Source organism: Phascolarctos cinereus, unplaced genomic scaffold (genome assembly GCF_003287225.1).
Source record: "Phascolarctos cinereus isolate Bilbo 61053 unplaced genomic scaffold, phaCin_HiC Scaffold_726;HRSCAF=1367, whole genome shotgun sequence".
In the NCBI taxonomy this organism is placed as follows: Eukaryota; Metazoa; Chordata; class Mammalia; order Diprotodontia; family Phascolarctidae; genus Phascolarctos; species Phascolarctos cinereus.
Window position 1 is genome coordinate 393,745,822 of NW_027556098.1, and position 16,332 is coordinate 393,762,153.

Genomic DNA, 16,332 nt, shown 5'->3' on the forward strand with positions numbered 1-16,332 from the left:
TGGGCAGGGCGAGGGAGAGTGGGCAACCCATTTTTTAAATGTGTTTGTACTTGGGTAGTTCAAAGCTTTTCAGTTCCTAACTACTTTTGGGCAAAGTGAAATAACATGACTTGGGCATGTCTGAAGAAATCTGGTTGTTAAATAAAAGGGTGGGAACTTGCATGCCCATCTTTTTGTACCAGGCTTTGCTCTAATCTATAACGGCTGTGGGGCACCAAGATTCTGGCCTTCTTTCACCTTATCTATGCAAAGAACATTCACAACACTGCACATACCTGCAAAGAAATCTTTGCTAGTACAGACTCCGGGTGACTGCCATTCACTCATCAGTTTCCATATAGAAGCAGGCAGACTTTTCAAGGAAATGAGTTCATTGTAAAGACATGCCACTGGGTGCCAGACCTGGAGTTGGGAAGACCTGAGTTCAAATTCAGCCTCATGCACTTATTAGCTATGTGATCCTGCGCAAGTCAGTTTACCTCTGTAAAATGGATAATAATGCTACCTATCTCCCAGTGTTGTTGTGAAGGTCAAATGAGAATTATAAATTGCTTAGCACACATAGTCAGCACTGTATACATTTCAGTTATTATCTGTAAAATGAGGATCATACTACCCTTCCTACGGCGTTGTGAAGATCAAATAAGATAATTATAAATCGCCCTGCACATAGTAGGTGCTATGGAAAGTTAGCTCTTATTATGCTCCTCATAGCTCTTCTTCTAGACACCTTACTGGTGACCTCCCGAAAATAAACCTACCCAGGAGAGCAAATTTTGGAAAGCATGTGACTGCTGACAGAAAAACCTTAGTTCTTTTGTTAAGTAAGTTGGTTTCTCCTTAGGATTTTCTCCTACATCCCCCAGCCAAAAAATTAGATCTATGCTCGATTATATAATGAACTATTCAACAATAGAATGCCAATTCACTTAACTCTGGGCTATTATTTACAGGTGTGTCAGCCACCACCAAAAATTCAGATCTCGGAGCCCCCTACGTGTTATTGTGTCTAGTTAGGGAACAGCAGTGGAGCACAGAGGCATCTTCATCACATGCAGTATACACAGCTCTTCAGCTTGCCTTCCTTTGACTACGGGCAACTGGGTGCTGCTTCTGGAAGTCTGGGCTCTTTCCACACTGTCTCTAGAAAACCTAGGTCTTCCTTCCTCTGGGCATGCACGAGGAAGACACTTTCTGTATGTTTTGAATTCCTGACTGTCCCGAATGTTCTTGGGTGAACAGGTGTTCTTGTACATGCTGTCTCTGATTGGTAATTGATAAAAGAGTTCCAGGCCGCCCAGATGCTAAACTGATAGCACCTCCCATGGGTTAATGCCATGCAGTAGGCTCCAGGGGCAGCCCTGTAAGCTGCAGAGGGAACTGGGCTCAGCCACAGCACCTCCGTCAGACACATGATAAGACTTGTCAGTGTGCCACGTCATCCTCACACAAGGGCCTCTAATTACACGTCTGAATGTTTAGAAGAACTCGGGTGGCATGGACTCACATGGTCCAAGAACTGTAGACTGGCTCAGTTCTCATTACATATGCAAAGTTACCCCCAGGGGGATAAACAATTCTGAAGTCAAGTGAATCATTTTTATACAAATTATATCAAGTTACAAGAAAAGCATGACTCTTTATAACAGACCTATATTAAAAAAAAATTTTCCCAAGGTTCCACAATGGATTTCATGAAGTACAAGAAATATCTGCAAGTCTGGAGATGAGGCAAGTTGACAAGCATTTATTTAATACCGACTATGTGCTAAGCACTGGGGAGATGTGTGTTTGGATTTTCTTTTTTAAATCAGGTTTATTTTGCATTTTCTTATTTGTTATTTAGTTGTTTTCAGTCATTTCTGACTCTCTGTAACCCCACTTGGGGTCTTCTTGGTAAAGATACTGGAATGGTTTGTCATTTCCTTCTCCAGCTCATTTTATAAAAGAGGAAACTGAGGCAAATAGGGTTAAGGGACTTGCCCAGGGTCACACAGCTAGACTTGAACTCAGGTTTCCTAACTCCAGTCTTGCCTCGCTGCTCTGCAAAATGATGCTTACAACTATTTCAGCCTAATTTTGATTTAATAAGTGATGAGCCTAACCATGTGACAATTAACCTATTCCTGCTTACATTTCAATAGTTATTCATATTTTCTTAATGAAATGCTCCAATTTTTGACTCCTCTAAGTCTGTTCTAGACTGGAAAGCTAGCATGGTGTAAGAGTTAGAGAGGGCTGGCTTTGGAGCCAGGAAAACCTGCTTCTAACACAGACTGACTGTGTGACCTTAGGCCAGTCCCTTAACTTCTCAGTGGTCTGAACAACAGGCCAAGACGGTTTGCTGCCGACCTGCAACAAGAGAGGGAATTTCCTTACCTGGGAGTTCCGTTTCAATAAAATCACAGATCCAGTTTTAATTTATTCTCTTCCAAAAATGTTAACTTGCCATATATCCTCACAATTCAATAACCCCCCTTGGCTCCCTGTCACTTTCCGGATCAACAAAATCCTCTGTTTCGGCATTCAAAGCCCTTCATGGCCTAGCCACCTCCAGCCTTTCCAGGTTTCTCACACGTGACTCCCAGACACGAACTCTCCAGTCCGGTGACTGGCCTCCTGGCTACTCCACGAAACCTCTGTCTCTCGGGTCTGGGCATTTTCTCTGGCTCTCTCCCACACCTGGAACCATCTCTTTCCTTTCAAGTCCTAACTAAAATCCCACTTGCTACAGGAAACCTTCCCCGGCCCCTCTTAATTCTAGTGCCTTCCCTATGAAGGTCATCATTTCCTATTTACCCTGTCTATACTTTGTTAGTTATCGCTTCCCCCACTAGCCTGTGAGCTCCTTGAGGGCAGGGGCTGTCTTTTGCCTTTCTTTTTATTATTTATTTATTTGTTTGTTTGTTTTAGGCAATTGGGGTTAAGTGACTTGCCCAGGGTCACATAGCTAGTAAGTGTCAAGTGTTTGGTCTGAGGTTGGATTTGAACTCAGGTCCTCCCGACTTCAGGGCCCGTGCTCTATCCACTTTTGCCTTTCTTTTTAGCCCCAGTGCTTAGCATGATGCCTGGCACATAGCAGGTGCTTAATAAATATTTATTGACTGACTGTCCTGCCTTCCCTGGACCAAGTGAGACCCAAAGGGGGAAAATGACAAAGATTCTACATCTTAAGACACGGCTCTTTCCCCCCCCTGCCCCCTCCCCTGATATATAACCTTGAATTTTGTCTCTCTCCAGGTTGCTTTTTGGTTACTCAGGGATTTTAGTGAAACTTTTGCCTTACGTTGTCTGCATAGTCTTTAACCCTGCGACAAAGTTTGAAATCCCTCCCTCGCTCAAACACTGTGGTTAATTGCCATTGACACACCTGGTCTTAGAACCCCAAAGTCAAGTTCCCGAAGATAAGTGAGAAATTTGTCAGCACAGTGATTGTGGAGGGTCATTGCCCCATGTCCCTGAAGTGAGAGCCCGCAGTTGAGACACAGTAAACGACGGCAACGTTGGGGGAGAGGGCAGCACGACTGTTGATCCTGTTAGCAGAAGGACTTGAGGATGAAAGTTATTTGTGTGTGTGTGTGTGTGTGTGTGTACATAGACATGTATATGTATGTATGTATATATGTATATGTGTGTGTGTGTGTGTGTGTGTGTATACACACACACATTTTTTTTAAGGCAATTGGGGTTAAGTGACTTGCCCAGCATCATACAGCTAGTATGCGTCCAGTGGTTGGTCTGAGGCCAGATTTGAACTCAGGTCCTCCTGACTTCAGGGCTGGTGCTGTATCCATTGTGCCACCTAGCTGCCCCTTATATATATATATATTTTTTTTAATTGCATTTACTGTCTTCTATTAAGGCAGCCAGGTGGTATAGTGGATAGATTGCTGAGCCTAGAGAAAGGAAGACTCATCTTCCTGAGTTAAAATCCAGCCTCAGACACTTCCTAGCTGTGTGACCCTGGGCAAGTCACTTCATCCTGTTTGCCTCAGTTTCCTCAACTGTAAAATGAGCTGGAGAAAGAAATGGCAAATCGCTGCAATATTTCTGCCAAGAAAACTCCAAATGACTGAACTGAAAATGACTGAGCAACAGTGATAAATTACGGTGACGCTGGTTCAGCTCCTGCTCTTTTATCAAGAACTCACAAAACTGAATAACAAACCGGTCAGATTTACATCATCTTCTGGTTATTTACAGGAACCTGGGGGATAGGACATTTGTTTGACTTGCTCGTTAGAAAACAAACGTCTGTTTTGAGCAGTGCAGCTCTAACCCTATCTGGCTGGCTGGCAATTCTTACTGTGATGGAATTTTTTTTTTCTGGAAACAGCATATGACTTTAAGATTATAGGTCCTGCACTTAGTAATATAGCCAAATAAATCCATAGCATTCTGGATATGGACCTTGTGAATAGCCTTTGTCTAAGTAAAAAAAGGTGTTACCCTCCACCCATCCTGCATTATAATTCTGTCCTTACTTAATCTCCACCCAAATGCCCATTTCCATCTATACAAACTCATATTATTCTGTCTGAATCATACAGAAATGCCACACCCGGAGTTGCATATAAAATGTGGCTATATTATTTATACATCACTGTGCACTAAAACTAGTGGTAGCTTAATTTTAAAAGGGGGGTAGTTCTACACTCGCTGATACTGCCTGTTATCACAACAATACCCCAAGACCACTTATTTCTACTTAGAAAATACCTGAAAGATTTTTCTTAGGTGGGGTACCTGTTGTAGAATATCTTTGCCTTTTTTGGGATCATGGACCCCTCTGGCAGTATTGGGGAAGCCTCTGCACCTGTTCTCAGATGCAGAAAATAAAATATAGGAGAGTACAAAGGAAATGAATTTTAAAAATGTGTATGTATGTATGTATGTATATACATACATACGTATATCTATACATATCTATATCCATCCATCCATCTATTTTTCTGTCTATCTATGTATCTATGTATCTACTATCTATCAACAGGAGGACCTGAGTTCAAGTCCAACCTCAGACACTTACTAGCTGTGTGACCCTGGACAAGTCACTTCATCGTTTGCCTGTTTTCTCATCTGTAAAGTGAGCTGGAGAGGGAAATGGCAAACCACTCCAGTATCTTTGCCAAGAAAATCCCAAATGAGGTCACAGAAAGTTGGACATGACTGAACTGAACAAAAATAATTTTACCACTTTCTAGAAGGCTATTCAGTCACCAACTGGGCTTGCAGAGAGAAGACTGTACATGGGCCATTCATTTGGGTATCACTACAGGCCACTGGATACATTTAGGATAGAAGAACATGATGCAGAAACTTGCTAATTTGTCCTGTAGCAAATGGGCTGAATGGTTTCTCTGAGCTGCGGGATACTGGGATTTAAATTAACTACCATAAAATTAAGGTGATTCCTTTCTTTCTAGCTGAAGTAGACTACCTTTAGTGCTGATTTAATAAAAGCTGGAGGCAGAGGCTAAGGAGAATGTCTAATCTGTCCCAATATATGGTCTTGACCCCATGCTCGGGTTTTGGAGTAACAACTAAATGATTATTAAGTAATATAAGGTGACGAATTTGTAATACAAACCCTTCCCCCTTCCCATAGCTCTGGAGCATTGGAGAAACGTCCCAACAGAAGAGAGCAGAGAGAGAAAGACTTGTAAGAGCCTATTCCGAAAGAAGCTGCAAAACACTCAACAGGTTCCATGACTCAGGAGGGTGAGATAGCAGGAAAAAATGCTCCAGATGACAATCTTGGGCTGGGGAGAGGCACTGGCCCAGGCCAAGGGAGGTGACAGTCCAACCGTCTGTCCTGTGCCCCGTTCAGACCACATCTGCCACACTGAGCTCAGGTGCAGGAATCTTATTTTAGCTGGAGAGTGTCCAGAGAGGTAACAATAGTAATGATAATCGCTGGCATTTATTTTGCATTTTAAGTATTGTCATGTACTTTACAAATATTCTTAATCTCACCTTTCTCAATTAGCCTTTCCCAATCCTTTTTAATTCTACTGCCTTCCCTCGGTTAATTATTTCCTATTTATCCTGTACCTAGCTTGTCGGTAATATTTATTTGCGTGTTATCTCCCTTAGACTGTAAGCTCCTGGAGGGCAGGGACTTTTGCCTCTTTTTGTAACCCCAGTGCCTAGCACAATGTCTGGCATGTAGCAGGTACCTGATAAATGTTCACTGAATGACTTAATCCTCACACCAACAAGTGGGTGCTATTGTTACCCTCATTTTGCAGATGAAGAAACTGAGGCAGAGGTTAAATGATTTGCCCAGAACCTCACAGCTAGTCAGTGTCAGAGGCTGCATTTGGACTCATGTCTTCCTGATGCCAAGCTGGCTGCAACACTGTTAGGTAGGCAACCAGGGTTGACTTCATGCCATGGGGAAAATACCTGAACTGGGGATGTTGAACCTGCAGAAAAAGTCTCAGGGTGGGGGAGAGATGTGTTCGCTGTCTCCAAGTTATTTAAAAGGCTGTCACACGGAAGAAGGGCTAAGTTTTTTCTGCAAGGCCCCTGTTTCATGTTGCAAAAATGTAAATCTATGGAAGAGGCAAAGAAAAATTTCCTAATTATCAGAGCTACCCTGACCTGGAATGGCTTGTCTTAGGAAGGCCTGGATCCCCCAACACAGAGAGCTCCCCTGGGGGGGCTTTTTAGTGACCTATTTATTTATTTCTATGTGGTCTCCTCCACTGGAATAGAAAACTCCTTGGGTAGAAGCTGTACTGGAGGCGGCTTCTCCTCTTTCTTCTGCCTCTCTCTGTGTCTGACTCTCTCTGTCTCTCTCTTTCTGTTTCTCTCTCTGCCTCCCTCCCTCTCTCTCTCCCTCTCTCTCTCTCTCTCTCTCTCTCTCTCTCTCTCTCTCTCTCTCTCTCTCTCTCTCTCTCTCTCTCTCTCTCTCTCTCTTTCTCTCTCCCTTCCTCTTTCTCTGTTTCTCTGTTTCTATCTCTCTGTCTCCCTCCCTCCCTCCCTCTCTCTCTCTCACTGTTTCTGTTTCTATCTCTCTCTGTCTCTGTCTCCCTCTTTCTGTTTCTCTCTCTGTCTCCCTCCCTCCCTCTCTCTCTCTCTCTCTCTCTCTCTCTCTCTCTCTGTTTCTATCTCTGTCTGTCTCTGTCTTCTCTCACTGAATCCCTAGATTTTAGCACGATGCCTATGGGGTACAGAGTAAACACTTTTAGGTGTGCTGAGTGATCAATTCGGGCAAGGCTGGAGTAACCATTGGTTGAGTATGTGATGGAAGGAATTCCCTCCTACACTGTGGGAGTGCACATGAGTGTGCAATGGGTGCTCTGAAGGGGGAAGGGAGGGAGACAGGAAGAGATAGAGAAAAAGAAAGAGAGAGGAGGGAGGGGAGAATGAGAAAAAGAGAGGGGGAGAGAGGGAAAGAGAGAGAGGAAAGGAAAGGAGAGGGAATTAAGAAGGAGAAGAGGGAAAGAGGGAGGGAGAGAAAAGTTAGATTCTGGAATGGGGATAATGGGATTAAACTCCTTACACATTCCTTTTGTAAGGAAACTTCTCCCCTCCATAAATTCTATGTAATATTATTCTGTTTCTGAAAGAAGAAACCTGACAAAAATACTCAAAAGCCCTATTTAAATGTATTTTTATCTGGCTTAAGGGTTGTTTGGGTTGAGGTTTTTTTTTTTTAACTCAACTATGCAGACTTGAATGACGTCCCTTAATCAGCTATATCACAGCAGTCTCTTGTAGTTTCGTCACTGCTTCTCAAGGTTTGTGTTTGGGACTGCTCCCTCCTAATGCTTTTTAAATCTTAGTAAATCTTCCTTTTCGCATTTTGAACCAACATGCAGTACCTGGGCTTTCAAGTTTGAGGCTCCTCATCCCCACACCCATCCCCCAAATCCTGGAATTTTCCCCCTACTCCATCACTATCACCAAATAGGACTTAGTCCAAATTTTTTTTTCTTATAAATTGTCTGTTTTCAGACAGGCTTCAGGATTATAATCCTACCTTCATATTCTAAAGTTCTTCCTTTTAATTCAGTGGAATGTCAAATTATCAGGTTTTCCTTTTTCACCAAACTCTGAAATAGCATAAAACTTTGGGAGACCAGAACCTAGACTGGCAATCTGGCCGTCTGACAAATGCAGTGAATTTTAATTAACAGGAAAACTCGAAGGAGCTGCATATTCTTCTAAAGGTGCAGAATTTCAGACATACAGTTCTTTTGTAAACAGCTGCCAGGATTTCAGTCTGGTAGGAATATGGCAGGTGGCAGGAAGGGTGATAAAGGTCAGAGCCAGGTTGCCGCTAATGGCCCTACTTTGACTTCTTCCCTATTCCTCCAGAAATGGCTGTGGGGCAAAAGGCAACCAGCTGTACCATGTGATGTTTGATCCAGGTGAGTAGGTAACTCATCTGTCCACATGACAAGATGGATCAGTATAATAGCTGTTATGCTGAGAGGCAGGAAATCTGATTCTATTCCCATATGACCCACCCGTGGGCTTCTAGAGCTGAAGTTTCTTAATTTCTTAAAAAAAAAAAAGAGGACAATACTATCTGGGCCAGAAATCATGCCCTGGAGATTTTAATCCCTTCATCTCCAGAAATTCCACCTTGGGATCCCACTGTGTAAACCAATGACTGCCCCACCTGGTCCAGATTCCAGCCTTGCCAACTTTCCAACAACCTTGCAAACCTCTCTCCCTCCTCCACCTCTCATTTATCCAGTTTGGGAACCACGGTCAAATCAGCTCAGCCATTATTTTCGAAAGAGGCATGTCAATCTGCTCCCTAGGATCCTCACTCACCACCCTGCTAACTTTCAGGGAAAAATGCCTGTCCCTGGCCGCGGCCACTCCCCTTTTGTGAGGTCAGGGGCTATCTGTGCTTCTGTATCCATATCCCTAGGGTTTAGCATGGTGCCTGACCCATCATAAGTACCTGAAAATGCTTTTTTAATTTTTTTAAACTGTTCATTAAAATGCATGCTATGATGATCATTGGGATCTGGCAAAGTTACCTGCAGAAAAAATATTGCTCCTACTTTAGAAAGTATTGTTATGTTCTTTCTCAGAGAATCTGAGAATACTACAAATGGGTCCCTTCCCCAACAAGGCAATCCCACTCCTCTTTGACTCCCTATCCCACTTACCACAGTGGATATTCCAAACTTTCTTTCCTCTTCCCAAGCTTTCCATGCCATCTCCTTCTCCCACCCTCTCAGCTGGAAACTGGCCCTCACCCATACTATACTGAAAAGATTAAAAGCCATTCCTAGAGAGCTTCCTCTTCTCCCCCTCTTCCAGCCCTCTGATATAATCCCCCACAATCTCCTCCTTGGTTCCATTCTTTCACACTGAAATAGACCTTCTACTTGATAAGGTCAGTTCCTCTACATGCACCCTTGACCCCATCATCTCCCATCTTCTTCAGAAATTTGTCCATACTACCATCTCTATTCTCTTTAATCTTCAATATTTCCCTATCTACTGGCTCCTTCCCTGCTACCTATAAACATGCCCAAGTCTTTCATCCATCCTTAAAAAACCCTCCCAGATATTGCCATGACCCCCAGCTGTCACCCCAGATGAGATGTCATCTCATCTGTTTTCAGCTAAATGCCTTGAAAAACCATCTATCTATACTCAAGCGCCTCCATTTCTTCTGTTTTTCTAGAATCTCTTCAATCTGACTTTCAATCTCACCATTCAACTGAAAATGTGGTCTCCAAAGTTACCCCTTATCTCTTAATTGCCACATCTAATAGCCTTGGGAACGCCATCATTGGGGAATGGCTAAACACGTTATGGTATGTGAATATGATGGAATACTATTGTACTGTAAGAAAATGATTGAAGGGAATGGTTTCAGAAAACCCTGGGAAGACCTGTATGAACTGATGCAGAAAGAAGGGAATACAATCAGGAGAACAGTTTACACAATGACAACAACACTGTAAAGATAATTAATTTTAAAAGACTTAGGATCTCTGGTCATCAACACAATGACCAACAAAAATTCCAAAGGACTTGTGATGGAACATGCAGCCTACCTCCTGATGGAGAGCTGATGGGCTCAGGAGCGCATATTATATTTTATTTTCTCTCCTTTCTTCTTTGTTTGGATATGGCTGATACAGAAAATGGTTTTGCATGACTATATGTATTTGCAATAGGTTTTGTTTTTATTACCTTCTCAATGAGTGGGGGAGGGAAAGGAAGAGAATGATGCCTTCCTATTCCTGTTTAATTTTCTAGCTTTTCCTAGCTGTTACAAGTTTAGATTCTGTTCCTTTCGATGAGAATTCAGGCACTATTAACTCTAAACAGTATTCAAGCTGAGACAAGGAAATCAATGAGGAAGCTAATGCAATAGTCCGGCTAAGAGGTGATAAAGGCCTGAATTGAGATAAGGGCTGTGTGAGTGGAGAGAAGGGGACATATACAAGGGATGTTACAGGGAAAGAAATGAGAAATGACAACGTTTGGCAACCGGAGATGTGGGATGAAAGACAGAGAAGCTCAGTAGACAAGGTGTATATTTTTTAAATTGCTGTAAGGAAAAGCTGAGTTTTTAATCACACATTTTACAAAAGGAAGAAAAAGGAGCCTGACCACCCTACCCTAGAGTCTAACATTAGAGAAGATTGTAAACATGTTCTCTCCTACAACTTGGTACTGCAGGGAGCGATGATTTTGAAGCAATAATTAGCAGCCCTTCTGAGTCAATACTGAATCGACCCATGTCAAAAGAGCCTCCTGGGGTGACATCTGCAGGCGTTGGCCGACCCATGGACTCCCAAGAGTATCTGTTCCTTGGCGATTCTCATCATTGCGAGTTCCAGGACTGCTTAAAGGAACTAGGAGAAGTAGCCACAGGGTGGTGATTGGCTTTCTGATGCCTTAACTACATACATCCATTACTGGTGGCTACGTTCAGGATTCACATAAGAGGGATGGTATAAATGCCCTGGCTAGGTCTTATCAGGGATGTTGTGGCCAGTACTCAGTGCGAATGTTAGGGTGGACCCTGAGAAGATGGAGTGTGTCCAGCGAAAAGTGAGTAGCGTGCTGAGGGAACTTGGGACACTTGGCCAGATTAGATGGGACGGAAGTATGGGGTGTAGTGGGAACACCATTGCTGTCTGAGTATTCCACAGAATCATAAAAATCTCAGGTTTGGAAAGGACCTCAGAAGCCATCAAATACAAGAATCATCGCTACAATCCTCCCAATAAATCTGGGGAAGAGAATGTGAAGGGCTGCTATATGGAAGCAGGATTCAATTTGTTTTATTTGCCCCGGAGGGCAATGGGCTAGTTGCAGGGTCAGAGACTCTCGGACTGGGCAATTCACCCTCATCACATTTATCAGAACCTTTTAATGGCATAAAAAATAAAATGTAATATCACTATACCTTAAAGTGACAAATAGAACCACAAAGCCAAAGCTAGCAAGGCTGTGGTGAACCTGTTAGCGTCACTCCAACAGTACCGACCACAACCCATCTGTGTCTCCTCAGGCAAGGCTCACTTTCATCCATGTCCTAAGTCCTCCACAAAGGGCCACTCTTCCAGGTCTCCTGCTACTGTGTTTGTGAGCTCTGCTGCTCAGTCACGCAGATGGGCTGTCCATCAATTATCTCTCACTCTTGCTAAATGACCAGCCTGTCTCCTGCTCATGCCTTTCTTTGATCCTATCTTTTATACTGCTTCTCCTGCAGAATTCTTTGCTGATGATATGCTGTGGCCTGCTCACACCCACCATGGCCTTTCCATGACCTACAGTTTGAAGTCTTTGGGGACCAGTATTCAGGCCACATTTTGCAGCCAGCCCATCACTAGATTATTGCGTCTTGGTTTCAAGAAGATGAATGTCAGTCAAAGCCCTGTTCAGTTTCCCAAATGTATAATAACATTATTATATTAACATAATAGCTAGCATTTATATAGCATTTACTGTGTGTCCAGCACTGTGCTAAAAGCCCAATAGACATGTACTAATGATGGACTAGCTGTATGGGCTGATCATCCAAAAACTTATCTTGGTCTGCATTCAAAAATTATTTTTACAAACATTTATTATCTCCCCCCTGCCCCCAGCAAGAGAGCAGGTGATGGCAGTCATCTGCAGTCATCTGTTTGCCTCAGTTTCCTCTACTGTAAAGTAGGGATAATAATAGCACCTACCCTGTAGGGTGGTGAGGAACAAATGAGATGATACTTGTAAAGAGACTAGAACAGTGCCTGGCACATAGTAGGTGTGTAATAAATTCTTATTCTCGTGCCCCCCCTCCCCCAACAAATATCCATAGTCCATCTTGACCACATCCAAAAGTTGTCTCATTTTGGATTTTAAATCCATCACTTTCCTGGCTAGTGGTAAATCCTCTGGACTTGGGGGTTAACACTCTACATAATATTCCACGACAGACACTGCGGTCACACAATTGACTTTTAAAAGTACAGGGAATAAAAGTCCTTCTGTGCTTACTGGTTGTTGATTATTTAAAAAACAAACAAAAAACTCAACTAAGCAGAGATAAATGCCACTTTTTTTTTTGGTTAGGCAATGGGGTTAAGTGATTTGCCCACGGTCACACAGCTAATAAGTGTTATTTGTCTGAGGCCACATTTGAACTCAGATCCTCCTGAGTCCAGGAGGGTCCACTATGCACTGTACCACCTAGCTGCCCCTAAATGCTACTCTGGAAGAGTGCTCCTTTGACAAGTCTTCCCTATGTGTAAAAATTATACAAGAAATTTAATTAAAATATGTAACATATATTAAAAATATACAATTATATTCCTTGGGAAAGCCAGTAACTTTGTTCTACAACCACTTGACTATAAAGTGAGCTATAAACTAGGGAGATGAATGCTTCCTAAGTGTTTGCTACCATTGTAGAAGATGTCCAAATGACAGCTATAGCTGTCCTAAGAACCCCTACTGATCAGTTCTTGGGCTGCAGGGAGGAGAGGCAGGGATGTGAACTTAAAAAAATTAATAACTATTTTGGTATAAAGGGTTTCCCTCATAATCTTACATGTTTTGTTTTATACATTTAAAAGCATTACTTTGAGAAAGAATCCATAGGCTTCGCCACACTGCCCAAGGGGTTCAGGGCAGGGTGGAGAAGGGAATAAAGAAGATTTTAAAATTTTATTTACATGCCTAAAAAGAGAATCATTCCTCTTATGCCGGACTACAAACCTCAGCTTAGATCACAGGGTTGCAGACTAGTTTTCTGGACAAGTAGCAGAACAATTTAGATTGGATTTGGGGAAAAACAAACATTAGTTTGGGATGTGACAACTCTTTGAAATTCTGTTCTCCAAAAGAGCTATCTCCAAGGACTTTCCTGCCAGCTCTTAGGGGACAAACATTCAAAGGATTAATTTTCTTTCTTCTCTATACATTCACTTTCACTTCCCTTCTCTACTCTATTCTCTCCAAGGTTTTGTCTCCACTTAGAGCAGATACTACTTCAATGAACAGCTTCACTTACATCAGAAACTGCTGTATATCACAAAGTGGTTTTAGATTTAGTACAAGGTATCAATATTGAGGGCATTTTATAAATGTTTGATAACAATAAATTATTTATAAAATTCTGTGACATTAGCAAAACCCCTCTAATTTCTACTTCCTTATTGATAATCTTTCATTTTTGAGTAAGGATGCCTCCAAATTTCAAAGCTCAATACTTTTTTTTCAACGTGGGCATTCCTACCACGGATACCAATTATAACCTATATATGACAGCAGACAATTTTTAAGAGTTGCTGTGGCCAAAAAAGTGTGTGTGTGTGTGTGTGTGTGTGTGTGTGTGTGTGTGTGTGTGTGTAAAAACCTTACATCAACCTGGTAATGAGTCTCAGAAATCAGCTAGGCTGGTCCTTGAACAACAGACTCACAGGCTCTGTATTTACTCATGGTGCAGTAGGAAACTAGCTTCGGTCTATCAGACATGTGAAATGGGCTAGGCAGGGTGAGGAACTAAATTTCAGGAGAATATGGACTCGGAAATTTCTCAGGAATAAAATATTCCCTTTAATTCAGTAGAGAAGGTGTGAGATGGGGGTGGGGTCGTAGAGGAGCAAAGATACTATTTGCATGAAATGAATCCAAACGTTGTTCTAAGTGTTAACAGAATTCTTGGTGTGGTAATATAGACCATGTCATAATTTGGTCCCCATTTCAGCCCCTTTCTTTTTGTCCTTTATTTTGGGGGGGGGTGAGGCAATAGGCATTACGTGACTTGCCCAGGGTCACACAGCTAGTAAGTGTGAAGTGTCTAAGTCCAGATTTGAACTTAGATCCTCCTGACTCCAAGGCTGAATGAAGCTCTATCCAACTGTACCACCTACCTGCCCCATAGCCACTTTTTTCACCAAAAGCTTTCAATCCAACCTGAAGAGAACTGAGGGAAATGATGTGGGAGGAGGGGGTAGAGAACAGTTTAGTATTCAAATTCAAGATAAGTAATGGAAAAACACAATTTGTTTTACAAAAATGTACAATGATGCTGAAATGCACGTATTCCATGCAGGGGTAAGAGATAACTTTTTCCAGCTAGTCACTGAAAATTTAATCAAGTCTTTTAAAGTCCTTTGTTTTATAACAAAATATTTCATTGTTCAAGCATCTAAACTTATGCTTTACTCTCATCAGCCAATGTTTATGTAAAAAATATGCTTGCTAGTGAATCGGTGTATTTTGCTTCTGAGAAAGAATGCTATAAAGGAGAAAGGCAAGCTTGCTGTAAACAGGCTCCATGTTTCACAAAAGCCAAGCAACAACTAATTATTTCCCAAATGTTGTATTTTATTTAGCCAACAGGGTTCAGAAATGTGTGAACAGGAAAGCGAGAGGCTGAGCAGCAGCTACACGTGCATACAGCTGTCTTCAGTCTTTCGGGCAACTGCCACTGCAGTCACATCATCAAGCAGGGAGACATTTTTCTAAGCCGTCCTTTAATTTCAACATAACTTAATGAAAAGCAATGGGTACACATACACAATCCTTGAGAACAACTACATTTCAAATGATGTTACACTGCTTTTCACACTTCAAAAAAAAAATTAAATATTAGCAATTTCTAAGGGACTGTTAAGTTATTAATCAAGAAAGCTTTTTGCTCTAATCTTTAAGCACAAGCGGGCCCTTTACTTGATCTGCTACTTGTTTTCCCATGAGTGCCTCAATAATCGCAAGGCCAAACTCAAAGCTGGTTCCAGGACCACGGCTCGTAAGAAGGGTGCCATCCTTTTCCACACGATTCTCTGAGTAGGTATAATGATCTTTAAATGGAAAATAAAGACAGGACACAGGGTGGTAAGTTGGATCACTCAGAACGCCACAGCTAACAGGGAGTGCCAGCCTGCTCTATTCTTTGTTCTAGGAGGGATGGTTCTTAACAAATACTGAACAAAAAACCCTGTGTCAGCCAAGATCATTTGCTTAACACCTATAGCCTGAAGAAGACTAAGTACTGTGGGAAGAGAGTGAAGAAAAGAGGAGATACAGATTAGGGGATGGGAAGAGATATATAACTCAGAAAGAAACATAACCAAAGACTCGCCCCCAAAGCACTGCTAATCATTAATGACGAAATGAACTCTAAAACAGCCAATTAAATCCAATGACTACATCACTAAGGCCTCCTGTGTGCAGGGGACTGTGATGGGCACTAATCCTTGCACCCAAGGAGCACACACTCTACTGGGGATTCAACTTGGGTGCAAGATAAGTTAAAAAAACCCAAGTAATTTGAGGAAGGGGAGAACACCAGTAAATATTATGAGGAGTAGGGACTCTCAGAGTTGACCTAGAAAGGACTATGAAATGTTCTAAGAAGAAGAGATAAGGAAGGAGATGCCACTGGAGAGGAAAATACCTGGAGGCAAGATACGGCATGTTGATTTGGGGCCCAGCTTTGGTTGGAACTTAAGTGTGTGAATGTAAATATATGAAATTGGGCTGGAAAGGTAGTCTGAAGCCAAATTGTAGAGGGCCTTTCAAGGCCAAACTGAAGAGGTTCTATTTTACTTTGCAGGCAACAGGGAGACACTGCAGGGTTTTGAACAGGGAATAGATTCCAGCAGCCAGCAGGATGGGCAGGAAGGATCAGCGAGGGAAGAGGTGGGAAGCAGGAACTAACAAAGCCGTTGTCCTTTTAGCACATTTCTCACCTCTGTGGATAAGGGCTCATTCTGTTCTCTGCCTGGAATGCCCTTCTGCCATCATCTTTCAAAACCCAAACCAAATGCCACCCCCTCCTTGAAGCTTTCCCTGTTTCCCACTTACAGGAGATGATTTCTTCCTTCTCTAACTTAAGGCCACACT

At 42.3% G+C, this 16,332-nt stretch overlaps 1 protein-coding gene across 2 annotated transcripts in view; it reads right to left on the reverse strand.

The window, feature by feature from the left end:
• Nucleotides 1-14,790: 14,790 nt before the first annotated feature.
• The window catches only part of PARK7 (Parkinsonism associated deglycase), a 28,506-nt gene continuing 26,964 nt past the window's right edge, over nucleotides 14,791-16,332 (reverse strand). For both annotated transcript variants that reach the window (XM_020974737.2, XM_020974744.2), the window contains exon 7: nucleotides 14,791-15,287. In XM_020974737.2, the coding sequence (XP_020830396.1) occupies nucleotides 15,127-15,287 (161 nt within the window). In that variant the 3' untranslated portion in view covers nucleotides 14,791-15,126. The remainder of the gene's footprint in view (nucleotides 15,288-16,332) is intronic.